We start from the raw sequence: 17,295 nt of genomic DNA, 5'->3' as shown, positions 1-17,295 counted from the left end.
CGGGTCATGACGAGGCCTAAGAGGGCACGACGCTCACGACGAGGCGTGGTTCTAGGATAGTAGACGGGTGATGCAGGCGAGAGTCTACAAAGCCAAGTGGATATGACGATACCGCTGACGCAGATGAGATGACCAATTTTATAGCACACTACGTTGACGATTCGTCTACCTCACGCTGCTTGTACGTCCTTGCTGCGAGTACGGCATGTTCATGTTTGTACATGCATGATGCTGGATATTTCATGATGCTGGATATGTACATGTGTGTGCATGCGTGCCTCTGCCACCCACCCACTATACTTATTAATCAATACGCATGCTCCTCTCTCCATCTCGGTGGGTATTCATTCCTCCATTCCTCCTGCCGTCTCATCTCGCCTCCTAAATTCATATACCCATAAAGAAATAATCGTGCAGAAGGTGCGTCCCCCATGCTATGGTCCGTGCGCCTGCTTTCCGTTGCGATGCAACAATCATGCTGTAATTACATCGCTCTTGCCGCAAAGAAAAGGATGGCCCGACCGCTCAGCCAAGTCCGAAGTGTGCAGGAAGGAAGGAGGGGGGGAGGTAGGCAGGCGATCCTCCAACCCCTCCCTCGTCGAGAACAAAAAATGAAGGAAAAATAATACAACAGGCTCGACGAATCGATAGGCGGCTTTGCTTGTCCGCATCTTTGTCGAAAACGCTCCGAAAAACACAACATGCCGCTAGGATCTGTGAAGGAAGGTCAAGACGCCGGCTGCCAGGGGAAGAAGCGTCGCGGTGAGTACGGACAACGACTGAAGCATCGAGGGCCCGGCGCTGCTGCGCGAAATCTTGCCGTCGGACCTCATGTACCATCCGCTGGGAATGGTGCCCCCCGTGGGATTGGCACCGCCCACCCAGGGCCAACCCGTCTGCGTCCTGGTTGCGGCGCTTTCGTCTCTCCCGATGCCGCCGACGGGCACAGGCAAGAAGCCCGCCGTGGCAGCGGGACGGGCGGATGCGACGGCGGTGATGGTCAGGGCGTTTTTGCCGTCGACATTGCTGTTGACGCTTCCGCCGACGGCCTCGATGGCTTCCCACTTGCCCGTCTGGTCCTTGTACCGGTACTCCTTTCCGGTCGAGTAGTCGGTGACGACGACGCTCTGGACGAGCATGTGGAACGGTCCCCTGGAGTAGTCGGTCGGCCCGCGGGCCCAGTCGACGGTGCCCTGGGGGTTGCGGTTGACATCACCGCCGGCCCAGGAGCCGAACTTGACCTTCATGGGGGTCTGCGGGTACTGATCGGCTTCGGCGTCCTCCTTGGCGAGGGTCCGCACGGCCTGACCGTCGGCTATCCAGACGATGCGGTCCTTGGTCCAGTCGACGGTGTACTTGATCAGCCGATCCTGGGTCCCCTTGACGGAGTGGAACTGGCCGCGATTGTACGTCGTCGTCCGGCCCTTGCCAAAGTAGTTGGATTGGATCTCGTCCGGGTTGGCGCCCAACCACTCGATGTCGATCTCGTCCAGGGTATCGGACTCGAGCACGAGCGACGAAACGATGCCCGCCCCGTGGGCCGCCGTCATGGTGATGTCGACGCGGCCGAACATGATGTAGAAGAGCGAGTTGAGCTGGGGCGCATCTCCGCTGCTCGTGACGGTGAAGTTGACGCCGCCGGCATGGTACGAAGGTGTCCCGGTGGCGAAGAAGGAGTTGACGCCGCCGTTGCGGAAGTCGACGTTGACGGTCATTCCGAGAGCCGTGTCGGCAGGGCACTGCGCTGTTGCTTGTCCGTCAGCGGCAGGCCTGGCGGTGCGGGAAGCACGTCGATCTCTTACCGTTGATGGGATTGCATTTGCTCCACGTTTGGGCCGACGCTGCGTCGAAGATCAAGGCTGCCGCCGTCGCTGTCGCCGCAATGGCGGATCCTAGTGCGCTCCTCATGCCGTCGAGGGGAGCTGTGAATAACGGCAGTATGTTTGTTGGAATGCGGCTGTCGGTGATCGAGAGAGGTGCGAGATGCTGATGCGAGGAGAGACAGGAATGCGGCGACTACTTGTACCAGCACCGCTGCGCAGTAGCACAGCCTCGGCATCCACCCAACCGCCACGGCAGCGTCATCGCTCAGCTGCCGACGACAAACTCCAGCCGCCAATCGCGCGTCTCTCTCGCTTCTATATCGTTTCCCTTGCGAGGGTGCCCTTTGCTTGAATCATTATTCCGGTGGTTGGGGAGGCGATGAGATCGGATAGCACCCGTCGCCGGTGGGGCCGGTGGCTGGTCCACTTATTCTTTTCCGCGTGGCTGGGAACGATGCCGGCGGGTCGGCACGGCCTCTTCAGCGGCACTTGTCGGCGCCTACCCTAGACCTGCCGAAGACGATGCTCGGAGGAAACTCGAGGACGATGGGAGAGTTGACGGGCGCTGATGAACACTCGAGATATGCCTCGGCTTGCAGCGCACGGTTTGCTTTCTGCACCAGACGAGAAACCCGGGTACTCGACTGTTCTGCAGGATTTTACACGGAAGACCGAGGCCGTTGTGGACACAGCGTATGGACCGTATTCTGCACGACATCTCCTACGAGGCGAACCAGCATGAAGCCATCATGACCAACCCAGCCATACGAGAACATTTGCGATACAGCCTACATGGCGCCTGTTTGGCCGCATCGGCTCGCAGTCTGTCTTGGCCGAGACGCCTCACATGTTCACATGCAGTCATCGTTTACTACTCGACTTCACGTCCTCTGGCTTGCTCCACCATGGCATCAAGAAGAGGGAAGTGGTGTACCATTCATCAACCCAATCGATGGTGCCGTCAAGGAAAGGCACAGTGCATGATGACGCAACAACGAAGACATGGAGACATTGGCACTGGAGTGCGGCGCACTGCCCATGTATCAGGAGCGCAATATCCCGTCCTCCTTGATTTCTTTTGGTCAAGCCCTCCGACGACAGAAACATCATGAAGCAGTCTCGAACAAGGTCGATCCCACGAGGTCTCGGAGAGTTTTCTTGCCATGACCCCTACCGACAGTCGCGACCATCCCATCAGAGAGTAACAGTGTCGTGATCGCTCGCCGACCCGTCCCGCCGGAACAGACGCCAGGGTTCTTCCTTTGATGGAGAGACGAGGCGAAAAAGAAAAGCAGGCCCCGGGGCAGGGTGCCAGAAGCAAAAACTGGCGGACCTCGAAGTCTGAGCGCCCGCGTCCGAGCTTTCGACTTTGGACGGTAATAGAGAGGCGACCATTCGGGTTCTCGGGCGCGTTCTTGTGCAGTGCCGCAGATTGGCGCACACGCACCTGCACGGTAGGTAGCAGTCAGAGCTAGAGCCGAGGCCACTCGGAAGAGTCCCGCGCTCGAATGCCGCCGCCGCTGGCTTCGTCCGAGCCGAGTCGGTGTCGGTAAATGCCCACACTGCACGAAGAACTCTGGAACAGGTGCCGGCTTGCGACGCACGGCCAGCAGTCATGTTTGCTTTACGAACCAACGCGCTATCGACTCCTTGGCCTGATGGCGTCCGGAAGATGGATTGTCGTCCGACCCGTGACATACTTTGACGCGCTCCGCCGTGGAACTGGCCACGACGGCCACGACATGCGCGAAGTCGTCGAAGCCCGACGGGCATCGAGTGACATCAGCCCATCGTGACACGACACAATGTCGACCCGTTTTAGGCAGGGAGCCCTTGTGTTTCACGCTCGCACTCATGAGCATTTGTGCGTTATCCAGCGTCGTGGTGGCATGAGAGCAGGACGTGACGGACACTTTGCGTGAAGGCACCTCGTGCTCGACGCCATGCACGCTGCCATTCGACGCCCTTGCACAGTGCTGTAGGTGTAGGTGTAGGTGTAGGTGTAGGTGTAGGTGTAGGTGTAGGTGTACTGTGTACTGTAGTTGTACTCGCCGGTCGACGTTTGCCAAGCATTGACGGAACAGATTGAGACGAAATGTGAACAGGACAAGGTCGGAATCACAAAAGCGCATTCATTCTATTGAGCTGGCGGCTGGCGCGAAGACGATTGACCAGCGTCCTGGCCACCCCCCCTGTCCCAACCGGGGAAGATGATCCTGGTTACGCCCAGCGGGTGCTTGCCAGGGTGGAGCACAAGCCACATGTATCCGTACTCCGTACCGAGGCTGAGTCTCGTATGGACATCGAGTACGAGCACGGAGTAGACGGACTTGGCATCCGCATACGAGTACGTTGGTGTGCACAGCGTCGAGTTGGCAGAGTACTGTATTTTACGGATATTAGTGCTTGATGTATTACTTTCTCGAGTACAGATTTGGCCATGCAGTGTGCGTAGTACAGTGCAGCACTCTGCATGGGTACAGTACAGCACTCTGTATAGATACAGTGCAGCACTCTGTATACTAGGTGCCTAGGTACAGTGCAGCACTCTGTATAGGTCCAGTGCAGCACTCCGCATAGGACAGTATAGCACTCTGTAACCTGTACGGAGTACGGAATACAAGTATTAGGTACAGTACAGTACGGAGTACGTGTGCGGTACATACCACATGTACTCAGGACTTGTACTTAAGTACTCCGTACAGCACGCCGTTATATCCGTCGCATGGCCGACCCGCATCCGTCTCTGCCGTCAGAGACCTTGCCGTTTGAGACCTTGCCGTTCACCCAAGGACTGGGACGTAAGATGTGCAATTTGGGGAAACGGGGGTCAGAATACTCGTAGGCGTACGGAGCAGACACCGACAAACATGTGCATGCCAAGGCAGTTGAAGAATACCTTGGACAAGGGTTCAAGCCCAACATTGACCGTGAGCGTGGGAACAGACGGCGGACCGGACGACGGCGGACGGAGGCTGGCCTTTCTCTGCGGCCAGCGCGCTGCTTCTGGCATTCTCTGGCATTTCCTCAGGAATATGACCCCCTGCTCTGTTGAAGGCTGCCAGCCCGCAGCTACTCCGAATAGGGAACATCGAGGCGCGCTTCCGGACCCGGACGACGGCCTGCACCGCCGGGACCGTGGTCGTCGGCACTCCGCGCTCCACGCCACGTCCAGCATGACACGAGGCCAGCTCTCCGGCGGTTCATGGTCAAACGAGGCGCTCGACGGCGCATTGCCGGCAGGTTCCGTCGGCAGGGTCGTGTTTAGGGCGCATCTGCAAACGGGATGGACAGCACGGAGCACGGCGCGGGCAAGCATCTGTGCGAGTGGCCAGCACCGGGTAGGCAATGAACTATTTCCAGGTAATTAGCTTCAGGAACAGGACGGAGCGAGGCTCGTCCCGTCGCCGGCTGCCGTGGCTTGCTGCGGATCCAACCTGGTGCCGCGACGACGCCGACGGGACGGCGGGGCGAGCGGCCTCTGTCCAGACTCGAGACGACTCGAGACTCGAGACCAAGGTCGTCTCGAGAGTACCCAAACGACCGTGCGACGACCGACAGCAAGGTTCCAGCCGCACCACGGTGTGCCGCACCGTGGGGTGCCGTACCGTGGGGTGCCGTACCGCGTGGGGTGCCGTGCTTGCTGGGTCGAGTGCTCGTTCCGGAACGGTTCCACGTCTCGGCACGGCGAGCTCGCACTCGGACGGGCGGAGCTTCCACGAGGCAGCGGATCTGACACGTCTGCGTCGGTCATGGTGACCTTTGGCGGGCAAGGCTCGCAGGACGGTGGCTCGAGAGCTTTCAGCACTTGGTTGCCGTTGCTGGCGGGAAACCCGACGGACGCGGCCTCGCCCAGGTGGACGCGCCCGAGTGGGTGGTCGTCGGCAGTGCTTTCCCCACTCGTCGCCCACCGAGACCGCAGAGGCGGGAATGGACATGATGAACAACGTGGCAGCGGACACTTGGACGCGTGAGGTTGGGCGTGGCGGCTCGGATGGAGGAAAAGGAAAAACGGTGGGATGTGACGGGCGTCGTTGGGGTGCCGAGCGTGCATGCTGTCGAGTTGTTGTGCACGGCGGGTGGCGACCGACAAGTACACGGTACGGAGTACGGTGCGCTGAACGTACTCGCACTCGCTCCGTGCAAGTACAGGTACAAGCGCAACAGTCGTGACGCGCATGCGGTACGAGTACGTGTACGGACGTGTACGGACCTGCGTGTGTTGGCATCCACGACGGCGACGGGATGCTCCTCTGCCATGCCGCAGCATCTTGGCCGCCATCCAAGCCACGCCAGGCCCTGCCGCGCCAGGCCCTGCCACGCCACGCCGCAGCCTGCAAGGTACGAGGTCCACGGCACCTGCACGAGCACCTGGGCACACCATTTGCGCCGGAGCAAGAACAGTACAGCTGTTTACGTGTACCCCCAAGGCGTAGATGCACAACTACATGAACGCAATACAAGCACACGAATCCTTGCAGGTACTTGGACGTAGACGCCGTACAGCAAGTACATGTGCAGCACTCGGACACTGGCAGCGAGTGTTTGTACTCGGCACCCGGACGTGCACGAGCATCCGAGCACGTGCGGTGTATTGCACGCCTCCAGCACACAGCGCTCCGTAGCACACTCGGCATTACTGCGTACAGGCACTTGATGTCCATGCACAGGCACTCGATGTCCATGTACAGGCACTCGATGTCCATATACAGGCACTCGATGTCCATGTACAGGCACTTCATGTCCATGTACAGGACTTCATGTCCATGTACACGTACACATTCGCGTCCATGTACAGGTACGCATTCGTGTCCATGACGCGACGACCGAGCACGCCTGTCTTGCACCTGGCCAACGTCTGCGAGGGTCGTGGTGAGGCCGCAAAGACTGGTTGCGTCCGCGACGCCGTCGTCGTCCGCTGGTGGGCATCCAAGCATGCCACCCGTGGGCACCTCCATGCACGCACAAGTACTTAATACAGCACACGCACACCCATCGGCCCTCCGTGCTCTGCAGAACGATACGCGGCCCCATCAGGGCATCGGCGGCAAGGTTGGTACCTGCATTGGGGCCATGCGCGAGCCCGGGTGCATTTCGGGGAGCAGGGTGGGGGGGGTGGTCGGGGCGAAGGCGGTCGTGGACGAATCCATGCCGGCGGTTCATTTGGCCCTGAAGATCTCATCTCCTCTCCGCGGGGCCTGTCCGCCGCCCCGACGGACGCACCTTTGCGAGGCGTCGCGAGATGTCATCCCACGCAGGCGAGGCACAGAGTTTTCCGCCCACCGCCACGGGTGAACGCCACTAACGACGAACAATGGCGAGAGCTGCTGCGTCTCGACGTGCACAGCATGTGTGTGCTGCGCAGCACGTACAACTGCACTCGAACTTGCACAAGGACTCCCTCCGTGTGAGCTTGCGGTTTCTGAACGATAAGCAGGGAGGAATACCGGCAAGTGCATGTGCATGACGCGGCACGGCACGCAGACGTTCCGTCGTCCGTGTGTGTGCATGTAAGCACTGCACAGCTTAAGAATTGCGCATCGGATGGCACAAAAGGTCGGTGCCTTGATGTCTCGTTTGCTCGTCGGCTTCAAGCTGCCACTTTGGGGCTAGCCGTCGTGCCATGGTGGTGACGCCTGACGGACCTTGGCAGCGGCATGGACGGCGTTGCTCGCAAAGGGCCTGAGGCATACACGACGTGGTGTACAGTACGGAGTAGATGGGTAGTCATGGTACATGCATGCCATGCATATCTAGATGTACATGTACAAGCACACCTAAGTACTTGTGCTGCAATGCAGTAATAATACTCACTAGGTACTAAAGTATGCAAGTACGGAGCACTACGGAGGAATTACAACCAAGTGCTTACAAGCAAGTATTAATACATGCGCTGTACTACTGTACGGTACTGTACTGCAAGTACTAGGTACCTGTCATGATCGATTTCCGTACTCTGCAAGCACGCGTACTTGTTTGCTGTTTCACCAGCATCGTGCGTGCGTGCCGTCTCGATGCCCTCACCGCATCCGCCTACAGTATCCGTAGCACCTCGACGGGGCAGATTTTTCGTGCCGTTTGACCTTTACGGAAACCTTCCTTGCATGAAAAGTACTTGCAGCCCGATCCCCGCAGGTGGTGGCCCTGCTTGCTGGCCTGTTCCGTGCCCACTGCCGAGGCAAAGGCGACGGCATCCAGGGCACTTGCTTGCTCTCGCATTGCTGGCACGGACGCTAAGGTTTCAGGTTCCAGGCCCCCCCACCAGCAGCCCACCAACGGCGACGGCGAGGTTTTGGCCATGCAAGTTCCGTAGGCGTCGGGGTGCTCGAATGGTGGCTCGACGACTTGGGTACGGCGCAGCTGGACGATGGAGCGTCGACGCGTACGGACCAGGCTGTCGGTGATGAGCATGAGCGACTGGCCACTTTCGGCGACTCGGTGGAGTCGATGGCACTTGTTGGTGCCCGCATGCCGCACTCTGCGGTGCAAGCAGGCCTGCTGTGCTCCGTACAGCACAGACCGTAATACAGGTACAGCACGAGCTTGGTATTACCTGCACATCATCTAATAGTCTTGCAGCGCGTGTTGTGTTAGGCTGGCGGTGCAAATAATATACCAACTTACCAGGTACCTACTAGGTACCTACCTTTACGTACTCTGTACATCGTACCGGAAGGACTCTGTAAGTAGGTAAGTAATCTGCCATCTGTCATTCAAGTGCATGGACCGGCAGCGCACCTGGGCAAGCCTCTACAATCACTACTAGGTACTACTAGGTAGTAAGTACTACAGTGGTCAGAAGTGACGATTCAATTTTGGTAATGGTGCTAATACCGCAATAAGTGAATCGGCACTTTTGCGCCCCACCATAACCCAGTACTGACTGGCGCTGGTGACCAACTACTAGGTACTAGTACTTACTACTAGGTACTACAGGTAATACAGGTAGGCCAGTACTTTAGGTAATTACCTACCAACTAGTACAGTGGCATGCTCCGTACCGGCCAGTCCGTGGGAACCAGAAACACTCTTGCACATTTGCCGTCGGCCGTTGGCCGTTGTCCATGCCCATACGTGCTCGCGTGCGAGGTTGCCGCCGCCGCCCGCGTCGTGTGATTTGGCAGCAACTCCATGATCCGCCGTGCGATGCGCCGTTGCATCGATGCCATGGAAGCTCCCAAGACGACGCGCCGCGTGGAGTGACGAAATCCTCTCGAGGTCGGAAGGATGGCATACGAGTCCCCGAGTACCACGGCGCAGCACAGGGACGGACAGTACAGCAAGTACGTGGAGCGCGCTGACAAGTGGGCACCCAGGTTGGTGCGTGTGCACATTTCAGCACGTACTTGCAACCATTTGCCTGTGACGCAGGGGGTGCTTCGCCTACAGAGGGTACTTGCAAGCACTGTACATGCACTTACTGCATCGCTGCTGGCAGCCTGGGACGAGTTCCTGCCCGTGGGCCGGAAGTTGCAAGTGCTTGCACTTTGTACGCTCGCATTCGCGTCGATTCAAACCAACGACGACGAGTCTCACGGCTCTCCTTTCCCTCGCCAGGACCCATGAGGAGCGGAGGGTGCATCTCCAAGCTCCTGCCTTTCGTCCTCTGTGCATGCACCGCTACCATGACGGCGTTTTATACGCGTGGGGTGAGGATCAAGCGTGCCGAGCATTACTTGGCAATGGTGCTGTGCATGCACCGGTAAGTACGTGGGCCTGCAGCGCAGTGCTGGTGCGCAGCTCGACGTGCACCCAAGTACTGCAAGTATGTTCTTGCTGTAAGCAGTTGTGGTTGTGCAGTAATACATGTACTTACATACTGCACTTGCACTTGCAGCACTTGTGCGACCACACCCACCTGTGCCGGCTTGCTCGGGTACGGAGCTGTCGCGAGTCAATGCTGCCCGGACAAAACGAAGCAACGCCTCGGTGGGTGGGGCGAGAGGGGCCGCCAGCCGTCCGTCCAGCTGGCAGCGGCCGTTCCGGTGGACCGTCTTAGCGGCGCCCACCCGTCGGCCGTTTCTGCCCAGCGGGGAAGGCTGCTGGTCCACCGCAGCGCCGCGCAACGTGCCAGCGGCGAGCTGATCCGTCGTCTCACCTCGTCTCCGCACGCGTCTCGTATCGTCAAGGGAAAGCGCAGGACGAGCAGGCCGCGAGCGGTACCTTTCGGCCGGGAGCTTGACCCTACCGCCGCGCGGTCTCGGGTGAAACGGGATGACGACGCTCGAGGCGTACGGTACGGAGCATGGCCTAGTGGTTGCAGTGTCTTCTTCACCACCGTCGGCCGCGACGGCACCCCGCCCAGGTGCGCTGAACCGCTCGTCTGCCATTTTTTCGGCACGGGCAGGGTACCGAGTACTCGGCACAGAGGTACGTGAATGGCAGAGCAAGCACCCGGCAGCAATACCACCTACAAGTACGTCCATCTCGGGACAAGCGCGGAATGCAAGCACATTACGGCAGTACAAGCACATTACGGCAATGCTCCGTACTCGGTACCAGTGACTGCGTCGGATTCGAGGTGTTGCACGGATAGACACCCGGTATACTGTAATACCTTCAAAAGCATGACCAGGTAACAGGTAAAAAGTACAGCCTGCTCCTGCTAGGTAGTAGGTACATACCTACTGTACCGTACGTAAGTAAGTAAGTACTTAGTACCACGGTACTCCGAACTGGACCATCATTACGCCGCACCAGTAGGCACTCGCACACTCACTCGTGGTGTACATGTACTTGTATGTACGGTAATCCTCCGTGCATGTGCGTGTGCTTTGTTCGGAGCAGGTACTTGCACATACAGTACTGTACCGCACATACAGCAATAATAATACTGGACGGTGTCCACCCACCGTCACCCGCCTCGTACGTCGCGGCATGTGATGCAGCGTGACGGGCCTGAGCCGAGATGGGTTGATCATGTCTCGACGTGACGGGCGGCCATCCCTCGCCGTCACGCGTCTTGCGCACACGGCACCGAGCTCGTCGGCCACGGACCGTCGTGGTTCGACCGTCGTCGGAAACGACCGTCAGAATTGGCCAGCACCCTCCCACGCCGAAAGTGACGGCGCTTCGGGCGACCTTGCGTCGGGCCCCCATCGTCACCGCCGTGTCTCGCAGGCAAAGCGCCGACGATGCAGGCACTTTCGAGCGCACACGCAGCATCGTGTCTACTTACGTGCACATGCGTACGGAGACGCTCGCCCTCGTATTCGTTCCTACCTCCTTCGCGCCGACGGCACGACGCATGGTGCGATCGAGTCGAATCCTGAGCGAGGGTGTCGACAGCGGCAACGGCCTGGCTGGAGGAGCGCGCCGCAGCGCCTGGGGAGCACGGCATGGCGCGACGCCATCGTCTGCATGTGCCTTGCATTGGTCGAGCGCAGGCTGGTGTGACGAGGCCAAAGACCCCCACGGCTGTGCGCAGGCGGCCTGGCCTGTCCGGGGGCCGTACGGAAGCTGGTGGGTGGATGAGCGGAGGAAGCTGAGGGTGCTGGGGTGGTCCGAGCCGTCGTCCAATCACGAGACGCACTCGCGCATGCGGTTGCAGGCGCATGGAAGTGCAGGCTGCAGGAATTGTGTGCGGTAGGTGTACAAGTAGCATTGCCGTACGGAGTGCATGCGTCCGGATGCCAGTGTGCAATTATTTTTGCACTCGTGATGCACGGAGTACGGAGTACTGTACAGTATATTATTACTACTGTAGGTGCCTAACGGTACTCACAGGAGCACCAAGTAAGCAAGTGCTTGTATGTAAGTACTGTACTTACTGTACGTACAAGTCGGGTTGGCTGGCAGTCGACAGGTGCAAGCATTGATTACTATTACCTAGTACCTACAGTACTTGGTACTCCGTACCTACAGTACTTGATACTCCGTAAATACAGCCCATGTACACGTGCTTGGAACTACTAGGTACTCGGTACCTACTTACGCTGTAATTACTTGCACAGTACTGTACTTGCTGTAGCGCGACGACCAAGGTTCGCCGTGCTGGGTACTGCTGGTGATGCACTCGCCGCGACGCTCTGTCGTCGGTGTGGGTGGGTGCGTGCCATGCCCAGAGGCCCCCGAGGCAAAGAAAAACGGTGCGTCAGTGCTGGGAGGCCGCCTGACCGTGCGCGCCGCCGAAAGCCACTAGTCGCTTGCACCTACACCAACCAAGCACGCCTATGCCCGTGCAAGCAAGCGATTGCGGCCAAGATTTGTGCTGCACACCAACCGAGTGCATGGACTTGGCCGTGGTGGCCGTCCGGTACATGCACCCACATGGACGCAAAAGTACGGTGTGGTCGTACGTACCGACCACGCCGTACGGTGCACGCGAATGCGCAGCCTCGAGCCCGTGCATGCTTGTGCATGCATGCCCTGGCGCCGTCATTCGGCCAGTGGCGAGCGAGCACCGTGGGAGGGGAGGGATGAGCGGCCGCTTCGAGAAGGCAGCGTCGTCGCCGTGGGCACCCGAGCCGTCGCCGCGGCGCCTCCGCTCGCGCCAATGCGCTGGTGGGAAGCGGCGCGGCCGGCACCAAGCCACCGACTGCCCCGGGACCTTGGTGGGCGGTGATGGCGATGGGTGCTGGCGACCTGGTGCCCGTCGTCGTCGGAGCCGAACCAACCAACGGCCGCTGGGTTGGGCAGCGTCCCGATGGGCATGCGCGTCACTGGCTCCGGCGGTCACGTACTGCAGGCGCACGCCGGAGCGAGCGGCTGCGATCCAGAATTAGAAAATTGAGGTCGCGTCGTTGCCGATGACTGTCTGCTGCGCCCTGCCCGTGGCCCGCTGAACAGCTGCTGCCCAGACCACAAAGGGCGCTGGCTGTGGTGCCGTGGCACAGAACCGTGTCGGGCCAGCTGCCTAAATATAGGTAGGTGCTGCAAGTACTTAGGTACTAGGTACGTTGGCTGTTAGTACCACTCCGAACTTGTAGTTGCACTGTACGGAGTACGGAGTACTGTACTTAAGTAATACTACCTCTAGGTTAGTACCTAATACGTACTGACCTGGTAGATACCTACTAGGTAGCAAGTACCAACACGGAGGGCCTCTGCATTCCTTGGTACCTGCGCTCCGTGCTCCGTACGATTCCCACGAGTCCCGAGGCACCCGACCACGACGGCCAAGGCATTATTATTACGTTAGACGCAAGTCGTAGGCACTCGGTCGTGGCACTCGGTCGTAGGCAGGCAACCCCATCGTCCGGTCCACCCGCTCCTGTGCTGCACATGCACATGCGCTCGCTGTATTACAAGCAATACACCCACGGTACAACGGCACCCGAGTACGGAGTACCTCTCCTACCACTCCTGCTCGTGGCGTCCATCGGCGTCGTCCTCGTACCTGTGCGGACTGCGCAGTAATTGCACCCACAAGTACGGAGCGCAGCACCCACAAGTACGGAGTACAGCACCCACAAGCAAGTAATAGTGTACTAGGTAAGGTACCTACTCAGCACCCACATGTGCAGCACCCACAAGGGCAGCACAGCACTCCGTGCACCTCTGACATGTACAGTACGAGCGTCGCCCTGACCGGACCAGCCAAGGCCGGCCGGCCAGAACGTTTGCTTCTCCATCATCCCCTCCCCACCGACGCCAACCAACCGACTCCACCCCTGCGACGTTCAAATCATCGGCCGAGGCAGGGATTCGGGGAGGTGTGGACACGATAGACGCACAGAGGCGGCGGCAGGCGACTCCGTACGAGTACCGCACAGTAGGCGCAGCGCTGTACGGAGTACGGAGTACATTCGTCCACGGTAAGTACTTGCATGTACCTGTGCGTGAGCTCGTGCATGGACATGCGGCTGTACGGAGTACATGTACTTACTTACAGGTGCGTGGTGGCTGTACTTGCTTGGGCTGCCCACGTTCGAGTGCTGTGCAAGCAGTGTCAAGCACCGAGTGCATGTACGTACGTGCGTGCAGTGCATGTACACGTACACAGGTGTACAGCTACAGTGCAGTGTATGTGCAGTACTCCGTACGTACACTGCAGGCACAGTACTCCGTACGTACACTACACGCACAGTACTCCGTACCTACAGTACACCACATGCACGTACTCCGTACCTACACCTCCATGTAAGTACGTCGTATCTCGACTCTGCCGCCTTGCGAGCTCGTCGTGCCAGACCCTGGCTCAGACCCGCTCTGGCCACCCTGGTCAGCTCGAGTGAGACAAGCGTGAGAGGCGACCTGCGAGGGTTTCCACTTGGCCGTGCCCATCGATGGTCCTCTTCCGTCTGATGGACGCTGCACGCCGCGCGCCGCATGCTGGGCCGACGGCCTGTTCTGGCTGGGTACCGACCGACCTTGATCGCCGGCTTCGTGGCTACTTATGCCACCACGGACCCCGTCGACGGCCGCCCGTCTGCCTGATTCGCAATCCGGTCCGATCTGCTGTCTCTTGATCGTTTTGTCTTTTTCATGCCCTCTTGCTTTTGCTTCTCCTTCTCTTGTCCGTCCGTCTTCTTTATACTTTGGAACTCGTCTCGTCTTTGTCCGAGCGTCCTCGCCCTCCTTTGCCCTCGAGGTCGTCGTCCACCGCTCGATCTTGGCCCGCCTCCGCAGCAACAGCAGCAGCAGCAGCAGCAGCAGCAGCAGCAGCAGATCAAGAGACTCCGCTCGCCCCCCTCCCCCCAGCCCCATCCTCCTCCGCGCTGCCTGCTCGAGGGACGGCCGCTCGTCCGTTCGTTCCTTACCCGACATCTCGACCGTCTCGCCATTGACCTACCGAGTCCCCCTTCCGAGACGTCGTCGACGCCGAAGCTACCGGCTGCACGTCACCGCCGCCCACGACGCCGCGAGCCGACGACGGCACTTGCCACGCCCGTCGAGATTGAACGAGTCAAAGAGGCGGAACCGGAGCGACAGACGACGACGCACGACGACGGATCCCACCGTCCGACGCCGAGGTGAGACGCGGCCTTTTCATCTCTGCTCGCCGCCGCGGGAACCCGTGACTAACGCCGACGACGTGGCCAGACGTGAGCGGCCAGCATCAGCCGACAGCATCCGCCGACAGCATCCGCCGACAGCCCACGGCCATGGACAGCGTCGTGCTTCCCGTCATGGCCCCGGTGCCCGGCTTCTACTTCCAGCAGCAAGGCAAGCTCGAGGCGACGTACCCGATGGTGCCCGTCTTGCCCTCGACGCCCATGTACTCGCGGCCGGACCCCTCCTGCTCGCAGCCGCCGACGCTTCTGAGCAACGGACCGTCGCTCGTGACGGCCAGGGGCTCGCCGCCGCCGCCGCCTCCTCCTCGCAAGCCCTTTGTCGTGCTCGAGACGGACCTGGCCGACAGCCTGTGCTACCCGTCGACGCCGCCCCTGTCCACCTCGGGCAGCGCCGTGGGCAGCCCCAAGAGCGCCCTGGACATGCTGCAGACGCCCATGAACCCCATGTTCTCGGGCCTCGACGACCTGCCCGAGGTCAAGATGGGATTCGACGCGGCCGAGGCCACGTCGGTCCTGGACTGGTCGAGCTGCGGATCGCCACCCATGACGCCCGGTACGTGCCCGATTGTTTCCGCCATTCCCCCCTTCCTCTTCTTCTCGGCTCGTGCGCCGCGGGTGCACCTGGCCATCGGGGAAGCGCACCTGTCGAATCCTTTGTTCCCTGCGTCGACAGGGGAGACCGAGGATGACGAGCAGAGGTGTTGGTGTTGTTGGCACTTGGCCGTCGTCGAGCCATCTTGTGTGCGTTGGCTCCCGAAAGGGAAAGGCACCGACGCCTCATTTCCATGATTTTTATTGCTCCGCTCCGCTGCCACCGTTGCGGCGCCACCCTCCTCCCCCCTACCCTGTCCGCTGGCCGTGCCGCATTACAGCGCTCCTTGTCGCCTGGCCTTCCCTGCTGCCTCGTCGTCGAGCGGGGTCCCGCTAATTTGCTTGGCTTCCCTCAGTCTTCATTCAATCTCAGCCCGCCCGTTTTCCCTCGCTCGAGTGCGCGGCCAGCGACCTTTCCACCGAAGCAGCATCGTGTCCGTCCCTGTCTCCATCGCCCACGCCGTACGCACGATCCGTCGTCTCGGAGCACGACGTCGACTTTTGCGATCCCCGCCACCTGACGGTGTCCCGCCACGGTTCCCACCAGGCGCCCTTGGCGGCCGAGCTCGCCTTCAGCTACGCCCACCCGTCCTGCCCGGCCGCCCACACCGCGAGGTTTGAGCCCTCGGCCGTCGGCGGCTTCGGCGAGGACGAGCCCAAGGCGCAGCTGCCGTCGACCGCCGGCGTCCCGTCGTCGCGGTCCGCCTTGGACTTTCACGCCGCCACGGCCCACGGCCTCGCCGGCTTCGACGACATTTCCGACCTCGAGTCGGAGCCCGACTTTGGCGGCTTCGTCGACCTCGAAGGCGACGGCTGCTGCCTCGCCGACGTCTCTCGCCCGCGGGCCTGCTCCGGCTCGTCGGTCGTCTCCCTCGGCCACGGCAGCTTCATCGGCGGCGACGCCGAGCTGGACCTCGACGAGACGGCCCCCTGGCCCTTTCCCGACTTCCAGCACCTTCCCTCGACGCTCGACGCGGCCGAGGACGTGCACGAGGACAAGCGACGGAAGCAGGCGGCCGGCGACATGGGCACCTTCTCGGCGGCGTCGACGGTGACGGCGGTGGCGAGCGACGGCCCGTCCTCGGCGCCGAGCCCGCGGGCCTCGGACAAGGCCGAGTCGGTGGCGTCGGACCCCAACGACTCGTCGGGCTCCGAGGCGGCCACGCCCCTGCCGGCGCCGACGAACCGTCGCGGCCGGAAGCAGTCCCTCACCGAGGACCCGTCCAAGACGTTCGTCTGCGAGCTGTGCAACCGACGCTTCCGCCGCCAGGAGCACCTCAAGCGCCACTACCGCTCCCTGCACACGCAGGAGAAGCCGTTTGAGTGCCACGACTGCGGCAAGAAGTTTTCGCGCAGCGATAACCTCGCCCAGCACGCGCGCACCCACGCCGGCGGCGCCATGGTCGTCGACCTCGCCGACAACGACGACGAGACGGCCTACGACGACGACGCCGCCGCCGACGCCGCCAACCCCGACGTCGCGCGGTACGGCAAGGTCCTCTTCCAGATGGCCTCGGACCTTCCGGGCAGCGCGAGCGAGCTGTCGTCGGAGGAGGGCGCCGCGTCGGGCAAGAAGAAGCGAAAGCGAGGCAACTAGGCCTCGCGACGCCACCATGATGCCTCTTTTTTTTATCCTTCCTGTATCCAACTTGAAGCACCATTTCCTCCCTCGGCTGCTCGGCATGGGAAAAGTTGGCTCGTCGAGGCCGGCGAGGCCGTCGACGGGCCGTTTTCGAACACGGAGCGGCACCCGGGGACACCGAAAAAGGGCCGTATTGATTTGCCGCGTGGCGTGTGGATGGGCCGGCCGACGACGGGCAGAGACGCGCGCACCGTCGTCGTCGTCGTCGACGGGCCATGTAATTAACTTGTCTTGCCCTTGGGGGCTCTGCGCGGCGCTTGTGCGTCGACTGCACGCGTTTGAT

At 60.7% G+C, this 17,295-nt stretch overlaps 3 protein-coding genes across 3 annotated transcripts; 1 reads left to right on the top strand and 2 right to left on the bottom strand.

Moving 5' to 3' along the window:
• Positions 1–707: 707 nt before the first annotated feature.
• Positions 708–1,908, bottom strand: DCS_05289 (extracellular cell wall glucanase Crf1; the record flags this gene model as incomplete). Its single annotated transcript, XM_040802595.1, has 2 exons — positions 708–1,744; positions 1,803–1,908. The coding sequence occupies 2 exons, from the start codon at positions 1,906–1,908 to the stop codon at positions 708–710; spliced, it is 1,143 nt and encodes a 380-aa protein (XP_040657628.1).
• A 3,268-nt stretch (positions 1,909–5,176) lies between these two features.
• Positions 5,177–5,761, bottom strand: DCS_05288 (uncharacterized protein; the record flags this gene model as incomplete). Its single annotated transcript, XM_040802594.1, has 1 exon — positions 5,177–5,761. The coding sequence occupies one exon, from the start codon at positions 5,759–5,761 to the stop codon at positions 5,177–5,179; it is 585 nt and encodes a 194-aa protein (XP_040657627.1).
• A 7,285-nt stretch (positions 5,762–13,046) lies between these two features.
• Positions 13,047–16,967, top strand: DCS_05287 (cutinase G-box binding protein; the record flags this gene model as incomplete). Its single annotated transcript, XM_040802593.1, has 8 exons — positions 13,047–13,157; positions 13,336–13,579; positions 13,657–13,734; positions 13,787–13,803; positions 13,852–13,904; positions 14,330–14,737; positions 14,848–15,332; positions 15,727–16,967. 8 exons carry the CDS (start codon positions 13,047–13,049, stop codon positions 16,965–16,967), a joined length of 2,637 nt encoding a protein of 878 aa, XP_040657626.1.
• Between the last annotated feature and the right edge of the window lie 328 nt (positions 16,968–17,295).

The sequence above is a fragment of the Drechmeria coniospora genome, chromosome 02 (assembly GCF_001625195.1).
Source record: "Drechmeria coniospora strain ARSEF 6962 chromosome 02, whole genome shotgun sequence".
Classification (NCBI taxonomy): domain Eukaryota; kingdom Fungi; phylum Ascomycota; class Sordariomycetes; order Hypocreales; family Ophiocordycipitaceae; genus Drechmeria; species Drechmeria coniospora.
Note: the sequence above shows the minus strand (reverse complement) of the source record. Positions and strands in the feature narration are given on the sequence as shown.